Here is a 15,575-nt window from a genome sequence, read left to right on the forward strand (position 1 = left end):
TGTAGGGTTTCTCCTGGGGCATCCCTCGTGGTACAGGATTTTCTGTCTTCCCCCAAGCCAGGTGCCCCTCTCTAGTATGGTCATTTAGTTTTAAATGCTGCCTCGGAGGGATGGTGAGCAAAGGGATGGGTTAACCCCTGCTGCAGTTCATCACTGAGCACCCCCTCAGTGGGCAGGATATGACCTTTTCTTAATCCGTCTTTACCATGATGCTCGTGGTGGTCAGCATCAGCCTCTTCTCAGCAAAGAACTCGCTCGCTCTTGCCGTTAGTAATTCCCACTCAGTAAACTGCTAAAAGTTTCACATTTACGCTCCTGTCTGTTTTACCTAACACAAATCCAGCGCGACCAAACCCAAATGACTGTGTTTTCTGGCAGAGAGCAGGCCACGATGACAGCAGACACTAGTTAAATTAGTTTCTACAGTTTTGGTCACACTTCATACCACATATTCCCCTTACAGATGGTAACACCTGACTGATAAATATTTCATTAAGCAGTTAATCATATCGCTAGAGATAAAATCACCTCGCCATAAACACTGACTAGACACAAGCCAATGCATTCCGCTGATACGCACAAAATGATCTATTACATATTTATCATATGCTTTGCCCAATCATTTATCAAGTCCTTCTAAGAGGATCCACAGTCCAAGGAATCTGAGCCGTGCCTTGCACCGCCAGCCCTCGGAAGGGAGGACAGCCCTTGCAGGCTGCCTGTGCTGATAACCCCAGACCCACTGTGCTGCAGCTCCGGGAGCAACCAGAGCACGAGGAAACCTCTTGCTGATCTCTAATCCTTTCCTGGATGAGGAAACCCATCCCACACAACGGATCGCTAAAACTTATAATAAATAAGATCCCTGTTTCTCCGAGAGATGTTTACTCCATACGCTCAGGCAGCTCTTGGATTGCCCCAAAGCTGTACCTGTCAGCCCGGCACTAAGCTCAGGGTGCTTCAGGAATCCCTCGGGTGGAGGAAAGCCAGAGCCTGAATTCCTGAAAAATATTTCACCTGTTGTAAGTGTTTTGGATTCCCATATGTAGTGTCTGAACTGCCTGGGAAGTGGCTGCAGTCAAAAGTGGGAATGGGAAATGCACCCATCAGGAGGTAACGCTGTCTGATCTCAGCTGAGTCACACACCCTGGGATAAATACTATTCCTGCTTTAATGGAGAAAATAACATTTTCCAAAGTGAAACCAACTGCAGTGTTTCCACTGAACTCACCAGAGCCCGATTCAGGAGACACTAGTCTCGTCAACTGAAGTCTGACAAAACCTTAAAAGACTCCTGGGCTTCGCTGGCCTCTCACCTGTTTGGAGTTTTCTGGATGATCTTTATCTGATCAGCTAGATGGCAATTGTGATTAACTGCCCTTTTCATCAACACATCCAGACTTGTTCTGAAGGGGTGCTTAGCAGAAGCTAGACACATTTCTCTCCAGTCCTGTATAAAGGAATTTTATCCAAAGCTGAGGACAATTTTAATGTATTTGAGTCAACCTCCAATCTTGTCTTAACCCATGATAGGTGAGATATTTCTGGTTTCCTCCACGTAGTAGCCAGGTAATTTTATATTTAAGGAAAAAAATTAGGCTCACCTTAGCTGGTCAGCTCACAGCTTCAGGGGCAACCAGTGGGACAGAGGCACCCTTGGGGGATCAGCCGCAGACACCGTGTCAGCTCCACCAGCCTCTGGTGCAACGTGCTTTCACAAACGTGCAGAATCGCTGCAGCTGATCTCAGGAAAATGGATCTATTCAAGGAGGTCAGGAGGAGTCTAAAGAAAAAGGAGTGGAAAGGAAGTGTTGGAGAGATGGACAGGAAAGAAAAAGCAGAGGAATTTTAGCCACAGGGTAAGGGACTCCATCTCCCCACAGCTCCTCGCCGCTCTTGATCTCGGTGTACTTTGCAGTCTCTGACGGGACGGCTCACGAAGCCACTCACCAGTTGGGCTGGTGGAAGGAGGTTTGGGGATGGTGGAAGATGCTCATCTCCCAGCTGAGAAGCAACAACTTCCCATCCTCGTGGTCTCCAGCTACTGCATGTGTACCGAGGGGTGGCCACAAAAGGTGTGGGGTTAGCTCCCCCCTGAAGCAGGGCCCACCACAGGGACAGCCCCGCGGGCAGAGGGATGTGCCCGGCATGTGCCCAGCTCTGCCGGGAGCCCCACGGGACGCAGCGTGGCTCCTCCTCGCTTGGCTCCTCTGCTGAGCCTGCTTCTGAAAACGTGGGGCGCTTGCGGTAGTGACGGGGGGTTTAGGCTCAGCTGGCCACTAAATTTGTGTCACAGGAGCCACAAAAGAGGCACAAAAGTCCCCATGAAGCCACAGCCCAGTCCGAGTGCGTGACCTGGCCATCCAGACACGCAAAAAACTTTCGGGCCATTAGCAATCCCCCAAGTTGCCAAACTCTCCTCAACACCACCTTTGTAACGCCAGCGAAGGGGAGCACAGCACTATCGAGTGAAGGCTGCGCTGATTTTAAAACGGGAAGGGAAAAGGACCTCACTGCTTTTCCATGGCCCCCAGCGTGCGCTGTTATTTCAGAGCTCACACAGAGTTCGTCAGTTATTGGCAACCTAACCGGCCCTCAATGTTCAGACTCAGATGCTTGCAGAGTTTGGGATTTCACATCAAAGCCACTGGTTTGGCCACTGCAGCAGCAGCGGTCGGTGATAAAGTTTGGAACGAAACCCAAACTTCTCAGAATTTCACAGCTATTCCGGTCCCGCGCCGGGCTCATCACTCCTCGCTGCTGCAAGGAGCACGCACGCCGCAGCACTCCAGCCACCAAAGTTCAGTAGGACCTGGTTTCGGGTTTAACTCTCTTTTTAAGTTGTTTTTGTCTTCAGAAAGCTATTTGTGAGCTTCTGGGGTTCTGATATCTCCCTCCACAGCCCAGGAGGAGGAGCTGAGTGCCACCAGGCTGCGGGCAGGACCCTCTGCTCCCTGCGCCTGCGGAGGGAGCTGGGGCCACCCAGGTGATGATGCTGTTCATCCTCAGCGGTGGTTTTGTCTTCAGGCAACACACGGGAAAGCTACGGGAGTGAAGTGGATGAGCGTATTATGCAGGGGTGGGAGGAAAGAGGAGTGCCACAAGCACAGCTGGTCTTGGACTCCCCAACTCACTCCACTTACTGTCCTAGTGTGACCGGTGGTGTCAACCGCTGGGCAGCAGCCATCCCCCTCATACAGTAATCTCCTCTTGGAATATTTTCCTTTGTCCATGGGGCACCAAATAACCACTGGAGTGTGGTGTCTCTCAGCTTCGCGTCTTGGAGAGAGCTTTCTGTTCTGCTTTGAGCTATTTAATAATTTTGCTGGGCTTCTACCCAAAGAAATAAGGCCTTTTATGTTGTCTTTGGTTCAGGTTCTCTCTCTCACTCAGGCTTTTTAATTCCCATAAAAACCTAACATGTTCCTGCCAAAAGTATAATAGTAGGGCCATGAGTGGTGGTGTGCGTAGAGTACCGACTCCACAGTCATAAAAGTATGAGAACAGCAATAGCATTTAGCAAGGAGAGACAATGGGACTGGAAAATAGTGTTCATTCAGCTTCTCTTGTGGACTCAAAGGCAGCGGGTGAGCACTGGACGCGTTCTAAAAATAGCAGAAAAACCTTAAAGGAAATGTGAAAACGAAGAAGCCATCTCCAGTCAAGCTACGGATAAAGGTATCCATAGATGCCCTGGGATGCGCAGACCTTGAGGTGGCCAAGGGGAGCACCCCCGCCTGCGCCTCGCTCGCACGGGCTGCAGCCTAAGTTTGCCGAGATCCTGATTGGACCTCTTGGCTTTGGGATATCTGTTTCTCACTTCTATCCGTCATCAACCCAGGAGACTTCTGAGTGCCTTTTACCCTCAGCTAAAGGGTCAAGAAAAGCTTTACTTCCAGTAAATTACACAATACCACTGATCTTGATTAATGCTCAGTAAAGCACTAAAGCCTTGTGTACCACGCTGAGTGACATGAAGGCTTTGGTTCAGAGAAAGCTTGGCAGACAGACAGCATTAAAAACCGAACTGCTGCAAGAAATGTATGATCCCTTGACAGAAAAATAAGTTTTGCGACTAGACACTCTGAGAAATACTTCATTTCAGCTGCCTGACAACTGTGTTAAAAAGAGATTTTGAAGCTATACTTAGCTAGTCCATCACCTGCTTTGGAAAGCCACCAGGAACCATAAAACTCCTGAGCGCTTGTGCGTTGCTTCACCAACCTCATCGCAGGATTCCAGGTTATCACCCGCAGGAAGCACTTCCCAAAAACCCCGTCTGTGTCGAATGGGGAATCTGTGAAACTTCACGACTTCCAGACAGACAGAGTTTGAGCGCACGGGGGCTCGGCTGGACTCGGCTTCTGCGCGATTCAGGAGCAAGGGCACCAGCAGAGGCGGCTGTAAAACTTGGTCAGACTCCCTGGGAAAAAATTGATACTTTGGGCTTTGCAAATAGCTCCAGAGCAAAAGCGAGCTTTGGGGAGATGCACAATATGGGGAGGAACTGGCCCGGGGATGATTTTTAAACCCAGATAAGAACCAAAACAGCTTCCAGTGCAAAAGAGCATATAGCCGAGGAGGCGCTGGGCTGTGAAAAAGTAACACTTGGTAGGCGTTGGTCCAGCAAACATGACTTATCATCAAGATCAAAATGGTTCTGGAGAAAGGGCAGCAGGGAAAAGTTTAAAATAATTTGCCCCTGCATTTTGACTGTGCGTTCAGCTGTTGTAGTAGAGATTTAATACCTCCATCTGCAGCAAAACCCGGGCTGATAGGAGGAAAGAGAAACTGTCATAAACCAGCAGCTGCCAGAGGGAGCTGAGGCCTGGGATGGCAGGGGATAGTTTTTTCTTTACGGTTGTGTTTTCCTCTCCCAGGAAATCTCTCTGTTCTGATAGAGACCCTAAGGGGACACATCTGAGAGTAAGGGATGAAGTCGACATACTAACCAAAGCTGGCTGCCATGGCTGGGTGCCTTTTCTACAAGAGTGGTGAAATCTTTATTTCCAAGGCTTCAGCTTTTAGCAATCCAACTTGCAGACATTTTTATTGTCCGCAGGCTTTTGGGATCCACATGAAGGAGTAGTTTCCCTGCCTTGCAGCTGCCTTTGCAAATTTAAATACTCAGGAGTTTACAGCCAAATGTTTAGAGATTATATGTGTATGTGTGTGTGTTGCAGAGTTGCAGTCCTTACTGTCTCCCAGGTCACTCTGAGTACCGTGACAAACCCACACGGTGTGATACTGGCTCCATCCTAATGTACCAGTAGCACAACTCCATGCCAAAGAGACATTTTTACAATCTATAAATATATATATATATATTAAAACAGTGACTATATGATATTTTCCATAATCTAGCTATGGGAATACATGACATTTAAAGTAATTTCCTGTATCTAGGTTTATACTGTGCCCTGTCTTTTCCTGTTCATAAATCCACTTCTCCGTAAGCACCGTGGAACTTTGTATATGAACGACAGCACATTCATGGGAGATTTTAAATGTAGTTTCTAGGCTAGAAACATTAGGATAAATTTGAATATACCTGGAATACGTGTGGGGCTTTGGTCCCCACCCACACCCAGCCATGGCACCTGCAGATCCCACGGCCACGGCTGCAGTGGCAGTTCTCACCCTCCGACATTCACAGCGTCTTCCTCTTATCGGTCTGACGATGCCTTCAGGTTTTGGCACGGCCTCTGCTTAAATGTGGATTATGACCACACAGTCTCTTGAAAAATGAGGTTTCAGTGTGATCTCCGTGCGTTTCCCCGGAAGGAGCTTGGGGAAGGAGCACTCGCACGAGATGGAGCTTGTTGCTCCCCAGCAACTGGTCATGCCCCGTGCCCGGCTACACCCTTCTGCCTCAGCCAGAGCTTTGCCTTTCCCTTTTAACTACTTTTACTGAGATGCAAGGGTGCACACCATGGTATAACCTAGACTCAGAGGTCCTTTTTTCCATATACTATTGATCCGTGTACAGGTGAATCCCCTGCTTACTGCCCAGGTAGTAGCAGCCTCCTGCCCCCCCGCTCATCTCCCACAATATCGAACGTTTGTTCTGACCATGTACGTGCCTTGGCCAGGTGAGATGCAGCGTGCCAAGAGATGAAGCAATATTTGCTATCTGGCACAGAGTACATGTTGCAATACCTAGTCATAATCGTTTTTGAAAGTTATAATAGTGGAGAGAGTTATTAACCTGGGCTCCCTTCCTGCCTCTTGTGGGTTTCAATCAGACACTGGGTGTTTTTCAGACTTTTTTTTTTTTTTTGAGTGTGCAATTTTAGTACGTACGTCAATAGAAAGCAGAAAGAAAACAGAATTTACTATGATAAAATTAAAAGGACAAAGTCCCTACCAGCCAGCTACACCCAGTGAGGAGACGACCCCCCCCCCTCACCTCCCACGCCAAGGAGCATCACCTCTGGGGCTGTGTCACTGCCGGGGCCATCAGCTACAGCATGAATCACCTGCAGCCCGTCCGGCTACTGGCCGGGGACCACCGGGCTCCCTCCCCTCCCTTTAAAACCTGGCAGCAGCAGCGTGTGCCGAGCACTCGGTCCCGCTGGCCCTGCCCTACGGCCCCACATCTCTTGCAGCCCGGCTGCCGGGAGAGGCTGAGAGATGGCCGAGGGGGAGATCACTACCTTCACCGCCCTGACCGAAAGGTTCAACCTTCCCCTGGGGAACTACAAGAAACCCAAACTCCTGTACTGCAGCAACGGGGGCCACTTCCTACGGATCCTCCCAGACGGCAAAGTGGACGGCACCAGGGACCGAAGCGACCAGCACAGTAAGCAAACCCGACGGGGCTTCTTGGTGCTCCACCTTGTTCCTATCATTGTCTCATCCTTTATCAGCCAGGAAGGGGGGAGCTGGAGGAGACGGTCTCCGTACCAGGCTCTCATTTCTCCTGGTGGCAACACACCTCCCAGGAGGTCAGCACACCACCAGCCTGCACGCAGAGCCCAGGGAGGCGCGGTGTGGGTGCTATTTCACATCTGCAGAAGTAGTAAATCTGAAACTGGTTATCCAAATAATCGCAGGCAGGCTGGCCATACAGGACCAAAGCACTCACAGCAGCACGGCTGGCTTATGCAGCAAGTCAGCAGCAGGGAAAAAAAGGCTTAGGAGCAGCCCCACATCCTACACGCACGCAGCCACCACACGTAATTCTGTGGTATCTTTGCATTTGCTCTGGGATGCAGCACAATAGCGGGGCTGCGCGGATGCGGCGTTTCCCCGCAGCTCTGCATCTTCAGACGTGAAGTTGTCAGCCGGGGCGGGAGGTCGGGCCCACATCCCTCTGCGTGCAGAACAGATTTTATCTGCGTGTTCTGCACACAGTGTCCCCTCGCCCTTGGGGAACCTCCCTCTCCTCTCATGCAGCAAATGAAATCCCTGCAGGATGCAAAACCCAATGGAGGCAAGAATCAGGTGAAAAAGTTATGTTGTGACTTAGGGCTTTAGAAATGCCCTCGTGCTACCATTCACTTTTTCCCTGGAAACAGGGATGGCCTATTGCACGCTGAAACAGTTACAATATATATTTTACATGCATCTGTGTGTCACAAAGATTTAATGGGCCGGGCACAGCCGGAGCCTCCTCTTGCCTGTCCCCCTTCCCTGCAGTCAGTGATGCCGGTGGCTCCAGCCCACGGGACCCCGGGGACCTGCTGCTGGGATGAACTGGCCATGCAGATGCCAACACTTGTCCGACCATTTGCGCATCCCGCTGCCTTTCTAGGAGCACATCCGTTCTCCAGAATTGGCATCAAAATTTACCCGAGGAAGCTGACAGAACTCACTTGCCAAAAGTGCTGGTTTTGTAAATGCTACTAGAAAGTGCCGCAGACTATCTGACATAGAGCAAACCTTAACATAAAAAATTCATAATATCCTGTACAGCAAGGAACGGTGCATGTTTGTCCTGTTCAGTAGCTGTCCATGTCACCAAGAGCTCCTTCCCTGCCAGCCACTCTCAGAGCCCGAGCCAAGCCGCGGTGCTGAGGCTCTCCTGCTTTGCCCAAGCCACGACAGCCGTTAGATGAGCGCTGAGTACCTGCCCCGACACCAGGGAGCCCCTTGCCCCCAGCGCCTCGCCCTGCTGAGCCTGGCCAAGCCCTCAGCAGCAACCAGGGGGGCTGCCCAGAGCAACCCGCCCGGCAAACCACTCAGACAAAAGAGTAAGTGTCTGTGTAAGGACGAAGGCTCAAAATCCAAAGAATCGGTTGGGAAGTTTTAAGCTTTTACGGCTCTCGCACTTCCAGAATGCTCAAGAGAATTTTTTTAAACCGGTGCCTGTGGAGAACTGGACTGGCAGTGCAGCAAAGCTCCCCGCGGGCTCTGCGGGCAGCGTGGCCGGGCTCTTCCCCACCACCACACACCCGAGCTCTCAGTTCTCAGCGGAAACCTCTGGGTACACCATATCCTGAACATTTACTGGAATATAACTGGGACCTGCCAGGCTCCTATCTGGTTAGAAAGAAGGGCTGGGAGGAGCCAAGTCTGCCTTACAAAGTGCTAAGAAAAGCACTTTTATTTTCTCTAAACCACAAGTGTACATGTGGCTTTCTCCCCCAAACTTAACCTTTCTTCTTGTTATTGTTGTTTTAATGAAAGGCAGTTTATAGCAGAGTTTTAATTATAAACACTGTTTCCCCGCCACTCGCACAGCACGCGGGAGAGCTCCAGGATGGGCGAGGATGAGCTCACCAAGGCTGGATAAACACAGCGCGAGGCAGGCGGCCTCCAGCCTGGAATAAACCGGGTGCTAACCCTTCTTAAACCCCTGTGAGAGGAGGCGAGGACACTGACCTAAAGGATCCGCAGAGGATGGCACGGGGCTCACAGGACCCACAAGCTGGGGAGGTTGTGTGAACAAAACCAGCATCTCTGCAGCATTTTGCAGAGCTCAGGAGTCTGCTGGGGGATGCAGAGATGCCCATGTGCCCTGGGGAGTGAGGCGGCATCTCCTGGGACATGGGGTGCTGCTGAGGACACGGGTGCCCAGCCCCTGCACCCCAGCCTTGAGCCCATTGTCTCTCGGCATCTTCCCTCCAGCAAAGCAAGCCCATCAGTCCCCACGGCCACACCATGCACAGAGGCAGCGAGTGCAGGCAGCACACGCAGGCAGCAAGCACAGGCAGCATTCCTGCACATGGCACCCACTGCGCCCCAGCACGCTCACACCTCGCCGGCTGCTGGCCTGGGGCCACATGTGTGGAAACCTCTGCCAGAAAGGAACCTCCTGTAAATGATCTCGTAAACTTGGATATCCGAACGTACAAATATTTACAGAGAAAACTCCTGGAAGGGCTGCGTGCCAGCAGAGCAGCCCTGCCGGCAAGGTACCCTGCCTCCGAGCACCAGCGGCTGCCCGCGGTCCTGCCCCGGCGCCCCGCAAACGCCGGCGTGGCTCAGCACCACTCCCCGGCGTGCGAAGGGAGCAGCCGGGCCGTGCCCTGCACCGGGGGATGCTGCTTACACAGCTGGGACGAGCACCGGCCAGCACGGAGCGAGCCAGACCCATACGGGAAACCTGGGGGTGACAGCGGGGAGCGAGGCCGCCGGAGGGGGACGAGGCACAGGGCTCGTTGGGGAGCCAGCGAGCAGGGCTGTATTAGAGCCCTTGCTGGTGCTCTGCAAACTGCCCACGTGCGCTTTGTTCCAGATAAATATCAAGAATTCATATTTTGATCTTAAATGGCCTCGCCGGGTGCTAGCCCCAGGGTCCAGGAGGATCTCTAAGGAGAACAGAAGTCACTCACGCCAAGCCCCTGCCATCCAGCCCTACGTAAGGATTCCCTGACCCATGCCAGCGCATCTCAAGCTTGCACCGTGAAATAAAGAAAACTTACCAGGACACTGCAGACCCTCAAGGATGCTCATTTCCATAAACAGCCTTATTTTTGGTGTTTCATCCCATTACTTCATGGAAGGAAATGCCTGTACAGACCTGTAAAAAACACAAGAATTTGCACACGAGCTCCTTCCTCTGGACCCTCCGTTCTCCCTCCCTCTGTGTCCGGAGACTTTAATGTCCCCATCATCAGCTGGAGGGTCCCCCCCCTCCCCTCTCTCAGAGGCAGTTTTTAGGAGAGCATCATCATTTTTATCGTCGGTTTTATCGTCCTGGGGCTGCAGCACCACAGCGAATGCAAGGCTGGGGGCTCTCCCACTGCCGGGTTTGCCAGCTGCCAGACCCCAGCCTGAACCAGGCAAGCATTTCTGCAAATCTGCACCCACACGATTTACTAATTAACCATCATTTACTGAGCAGGAAACGCCAAAAATGAAGAACGTGAACCATTACAGCAAAGATCTCACCGGGACAGGGGCTTCTGCCGTGCCAAGAGGTAACATTACCTTGTACCTCGTCCAAATAAGGGTAAAATAAATTTTAAAAGCAAGGAAAGAGCTGGAGCTGAGGCATCCGTTCATACTTCATTCAAACCAACCAAAATATTTCTGTTACAAATCTCTACAGTAAAAGCTCAGGAAAAAAAGCTGCCTGGGAGATCATTTGGAAGAGCTGGATTTTGCAAGTCACACTGACTATCCCCGCAGCCCTTCGCACAGGCCCGTGGGCCACTAATTGCTCAGACTTCAGTTTTCCTGCCCACCCATGAGAGCAGCGTGGGGGCCTCTCTGCGCACACGGTGCTAGAGAGCTCTCCTCCCAAAGCTCCTCTCCAACAAACAGCCTCTTCCCTCGCCTCTTCCTGATGAATACATTAAACAAGAACTTGAGCCAAGTTTTAATCATTTTCCCAGACCCCTGTAATTAGCAAAGTAAGAAAAAAAGGCACCCATGGAGGGGAAAAGAAAAAGCAACCAAACAGAAAGGTTAAATCTGCTGCGTTAGGACCAGGATGCTGAGCAGAGGAGGGAGATGGCTCAGACACCCCGGCCTGCAGCTGACCCGCTCACCTCCTGCCATACAAGACCAATAAGAAGCTTTTTTTGGCCCAGATTTTCCAGCTGCTTCGGTGACGGGGATGGCGAGCCGGTGCCCCGTGGGCTGCACAAACCGATGCAGCATCACCACGAAGGCATCGCCCCCGCCAGCCTGTTACCGCCACCAACTAGGACAATCCAAGACATGGCCCTTGGCTACCTACGGGAGGAATTGTTTTTAGGATGAAGATCAGCCCTTTCTATTTCTCCACTACCCATCTACGACACGTTGGGTAGCGCCAGCCGCGGCACGCAGCTGGATGGGCCGCTGTGGATCGGGGTTTTGCAACGCAGGCATCTGAAGTCTGCCCGCCCCTGGTTTAGCTCTTGAAATACTTCTTCATATGTCACTCCTTAAGTGTGTTGTCAAAACCACATGAGAAATTTGTAAATTAGAGCCAGAATTAAAACCCCAATCTCCTGTGTCCCATTCCAGCGTCTTAACCAAAAGGCTGCCCTTCCTTTGATGTAAAATAAGGAAAAAATTGGTCTTGGGTTCCTAAAGCATGGCTGTGGGGTTTCTTTGAAGGAGAGGGTACAGGGAGGCACTTTTATAACACACTGTACTGTTTCCTATAAACTCTTTAAAAGCCAGGCTTCAGAGCAAAAGCACCCTGTTAATTTTCCTAGCAGCTCGGACATTATCTCTGACAACTTTTTTTTTTTTTTTTTTCCTATTTTCCTTTTGCTTTTGTTGTTGTTTTATTTTTACTTTCAGTTCAACTCCAGCTCAGCGCGGAAAGTGTGGGAGAGGTGTATATAAAGAGCACCCAGTCGGGGCAGTACCTGGCGATGGACACCAACGGGCTGCTCTATGGCTCGGTAAGTAGGAGGTTTATGTGGGACCAGACAGGGAGAGAGTTTGAGGTTTGCAGAAATCTCGTAGCTCTGAGTAATGCAAACCGCAAGCAACAATTAGCCTCTGTTTGTTATTTTGGCAGCTGGACGGGCCGCTCTTCATCCAGCTTTATTTTGGAGGGGGGAGGAAATAAATAAATAATCAAGTAACACCATTTACCGCCCTGCCTCTAGACAAATATTGTATTTCATATCTGGAGCAGCAGCTGCTTTGCATCCCCTCGGCAGCTGCCAGCTCTGCACAGGGGGCCATGGGGGACCCTGACAGAGTGCAGGGCCAGTGCACCTCCAGCCCTGGCTCTTCCAAGCCCAGCAGCACCTTGCCCACACCTCTGCCTGCCTCCTGCCCCCTCTCCACGGCTTTGCGAGGCGGCTCAGGGCTGCCAGAACAAGCAGCCCCAGGCAATGGCCCACAGCCACTGAGCAAAGACCTCCCCGTGTTTTTCCTCTGCACCCTGGTTGCACCAAACCCTGTGCTGGAGGCAGCCACAACATCCCAGTGTGAGCGGGATCGTGCAAGGCGGGAGCTTAACCCCCATGCCCAGGAACTGGAGGGCACAGAGTCACTGAAAGTAATCTCGGTTTTGAGAATAGTCCCATTTCTAGCCAAGTGTGCGACACGTAATCCTGGTCGGAGGCTGCTTAGCCCCACCAAAGAGCTGGTTTGTTCCCCGTGCTCATGCCCTGAACCCACAGCTGCCACCGCACAGGTTAGTGCCAGAGCAGGAGCCGGTGCCAGGACCAGCTTACAGAGTGCAAGGCTGAGCTCGGTGACCACCGAATAAAATGCCCAGGTCATGGAGAAGTTACTGCAGGGTTTCTCAGGGGTCTAAATCAAGGCTACTTACCTCTGTGCTTTAAATATGAGCTGTACTGGGGCACGAAGAGCTGGGAGGTGGCTCTGGCCGGCCTCTGAGCCAGGGAGCACCCGGGCTGGGATTGCTGCGTCCTCCTCCCTACGGCATCGCCCCCTCTCACTGTCACTACCCGGGGCTCTCTTTCAGCAGTTACTGGGCGAGGAGTGCCTGTTCCTTGAAAGGATCGAAGAAAACCATTACAACACATACGTCTCCAAAAAGCACGCGGATAAGAACTGGTTTGTAGGTCTGAAGAAGAACGGGAACAGCAAGCTGGGGCCGCGGACTCACTATGGCCAGAAGGCAATCCTCTTCCTCCCACTGCCCGTCTCGCCCGACTAAGCCCAGAAGCTCAGAGACGACCCCGAACCCCAAACCCCAACCGCTGCTGCCTCCTTCTCCCTCTCTCTCTCTCTTTTGGCTAGTACGACAGAGCCAAACATTAGAGCTCCGAGCTTTAAGTAAAGGCTTTACCAAAAATAGACAAGGCAGAGCTCCTCTGCTCTGCCCAAGGCTTTGGGGAAAATCCCTGACACCCCCCAAGGCCCACTGGCACCCCCACCTCCCCTGCCCGCTGCTGGCTCGGGCCGTGACCATGCTGCAGCTCCCGGGGACATGCAGGAACCTGCCCTGGGCCAGCACCCAGAAACGTGGCCAAAGGGCACCCCAAGGACACCCCAGTGACCAGAGAAACGCACGCTTTTACCATCCCCAGCCATTCTAAGGCAAAATACTCTGTATTAGCATATTTATCCACCTAGGTATGTAGCTTCTAATATGCCCTTCAAGCAATTTCAGCCCAGTTACCAAGTGCCAGCCTGGTTCAGTGTTTGCCAAGATCCTCAGCGTATTAAGCTAAACCAGCATCAGCCAAAAACTCCAAGCCCTAGACATCCTAACCTCCCTTACAACGTGAATATTGCTATATTTCGTGCTAGTACCTGCCATATGTTATTTGTATTTATTTATTAAGTAAATATGTCTCTTCTACAATCTGTGCATAAGTAATTCCAGGCACCAAAGCCCCCTGGTGCTGTCCCAGTGAGGATGGGGCAGAGTGGGAGTGACTGAGGTCTGATGTTGAGGATGTGATGGTGCAGCAGCAACGGGCTGGCAGCGCATCACACCCCATTCCCGGGGGCTTCCTCCCACACCCCCCGTGTCTGGCTAAACAGGGCTCTAAAAATGGCCCCTTGGTGACTCCCAAACCCTCCGTGAAGCTGGCTGCCTGCTCTCCTGGCACGATGCAGATCTCCTGATAAATCCAGGGAAAACAGGGCTTGCTGCAGCTCGCCCAGCTGAGGGATGAGGTAAACTTTTATCTTCTCCTTTACCCTGGGCCACAAGCTGGGCTGGGGACAGGCACAGAGCCATGGAGCCTCATGATTCCAAAACACTTTTCCCAACACTTCCCTTTGTACGGTCCCACCCGTTGGGCCTGACTTTCCTTATGCAGCAGTAAAGGGGCGAAAAAAATGGTGTAACAAGGTAGTTAAACATTACGTTGTTGAAATAGTGGTGTCAGTGGTGAAAAGCACTCCGGTTTGGAAAAGGTGGGTAATCTAATTCATTTTACCTTCATTTTTGTATAATAGACCCTTGGAAACTGCAGAAGTAGGTATTTGCCTCTCCCCAGCTTTGCAAAGTGAAAATTTTCAGGCAGGGGCGAGCTACACGGCGCGTTTCAGAGTTGAACAATGGGGTCCATGTTTCCGTAGCAAACTTTCTGCTGAGAGAACACAAACAGCTTTCCTGTTTACAGAACCAGGGCCGTGCACAGCCTCCTGGCCTGCACGCACGCAACACCTTCTGGCAACACGGAGGCAGGGCCTGCAGTGTCCGCTAATTAGATAGCGTAATTTATTTTTTCCTGTCGCTTGGGTACTGCCGGGATCCCTTCCCGGGCCGGTGTCACCTTGCTGCGGTGGCTGCAGGAGGGGTTTCACAGACACACTTTGTTCCTGAGCAAACACGGCCAGGGATGGTCACCTGCCCCACAGCCAGCAGCACCGGTTTATCGATTGTCTCATCCTGATTTGCAATTAATAAATGAGCTGACAGCCCCCGCCAGCTGACACGCTGAGCTCCTGGGGGGGAACTTGCATTAGGCTGGAGAGCTGGGGGACCTGCCGGCCCTGCGGGGCACCCACAGCCTGGCTCTGCCAGTTGGCGTGAGTCCCAAATCCACATTTCTGGCACAGCCCTGGGGCCTTTGCTCCAGAGAACAACTGAGTTCACCCTCCCGGCTTCCACAGCCTCGGGTTTGTCCCACGAGGGCTCCCCTGCTCACTGTTTCCATTCCTGCCATGGGGACAGGGACAAGCGCTCCCTGCTCCCAGCACACCCCAGATAAACCAGGGAGGGAGGAATAAAAGGCACCGTGACTTGCCTATTTCTGCAGCAGCAATTAACCACTAATTACTGCACTTGAAAATTGCTCCGTTTATTACTGTACTCCTGAACTTTTGCACTTGCTGGCTCGGAAATCTTCCCCCCAGCACCGATAACATCACGGCTAATCGTCCTCCCAGGCAAACAGGAGTCGTGGCAGGCAAGGAGCATGTGGCAGGGCCCGGCACCCTCCTCGCACCGTCGCCACGGCCCATCAGTGCCGCTTCTCACCTGGGGGAAGGGCGTGGAAACCACACCAAAAGGCAATTTCTGCTCCTCGCGGATGCCAGCTGCTTCTCTGGGCCTTTGCAGAGTGAAGTTCCACCCAGCTGCCCGTGGGGAGGTCAGGTGTACGGTCTGCAGGTACGTGCTGAATGCTTGAAAGACTGCAAATAGCAGTTTCCAGTTTTCACTTATAATCCCCGACAGACAAAAAGGCACATTTTTACTGTATATACAACTAAAACATTTTAATTAAAAGAAAGAAGAAAACAATGCTTGT

General features: G+C 51.8%; 1 protein-coding gene and 1 long non-coding RNA gene across 4 annotated transcripts in view; one reads left to right on the forward strand and one right to left on the reverse strand.

The window, feature by feature from the left end:
* The window catches only part of FGF1 (fibroblast growth factor 1), a 29,949-nt gene extending 16,274 nt beyond the window's left edge, over nucleotides 1-13,675 (forward strand). For 2 of the 3 annotated variants that reach the window (XM_074838574.1, XM_074838575.1), the window contains exons 2-4: nucleotides 6,609-6,802; nucleotides 11,686-11,789; nucleotides 12,830-13,675. In XM_074838574.1, coding sequence (XP_074694675.1) covers nucleotides 6,634-6,802; nucleotides 11,686-11,789; nucleotides 12,830-13,024 — 468 coding nt within the window. In that variant the 5' untranslated portion in view covers nucleotides 6,609-6,633 and the 3' untranslated portion in view covers nucleotides 13,025-13,675. The remainder of the gene's footprint in view (nucleotides 1-6,608; nucleotides 6,803-11,685; nucleotides 11,790-12,829) is intronic. The other variant, XM_074838576.1, reaches the window with a different exon arrangement.
* LOC141929307 (uncharacterized) lies at nucleotides 1,153-12,819 on the reverse strand. Its single transcript, XR_012624997.1, has 3 exons — nucleotides 12,674-12,819; nucleotides 9,870-9,967; nucleotides 1,153-1,783 (listed from the first exon to the last, which is right to left on the reverse strand). It is a non-coding gene; the product is annotated as an uncharacterized LOC141929307 (long non-coding RNA).
* Nucleotides 13,676-15,575: the final 1,900 nt, after the last annotated feature.

Source organism: Strix aluco, chromosome 13 (genome assembly GCF_031877795.1).
Source record: "Strix aluco isolate bStrAlu1 chromosome 13, bStrAlu1.hap1, whole genome shotgun sequence".
Taxonomy (NCBI): domain Eukaryota; kingdom Metazoa; phylum Chordata; class Aves; order Strigiformes; family Strigidae; genus Strix; species Strix aluco.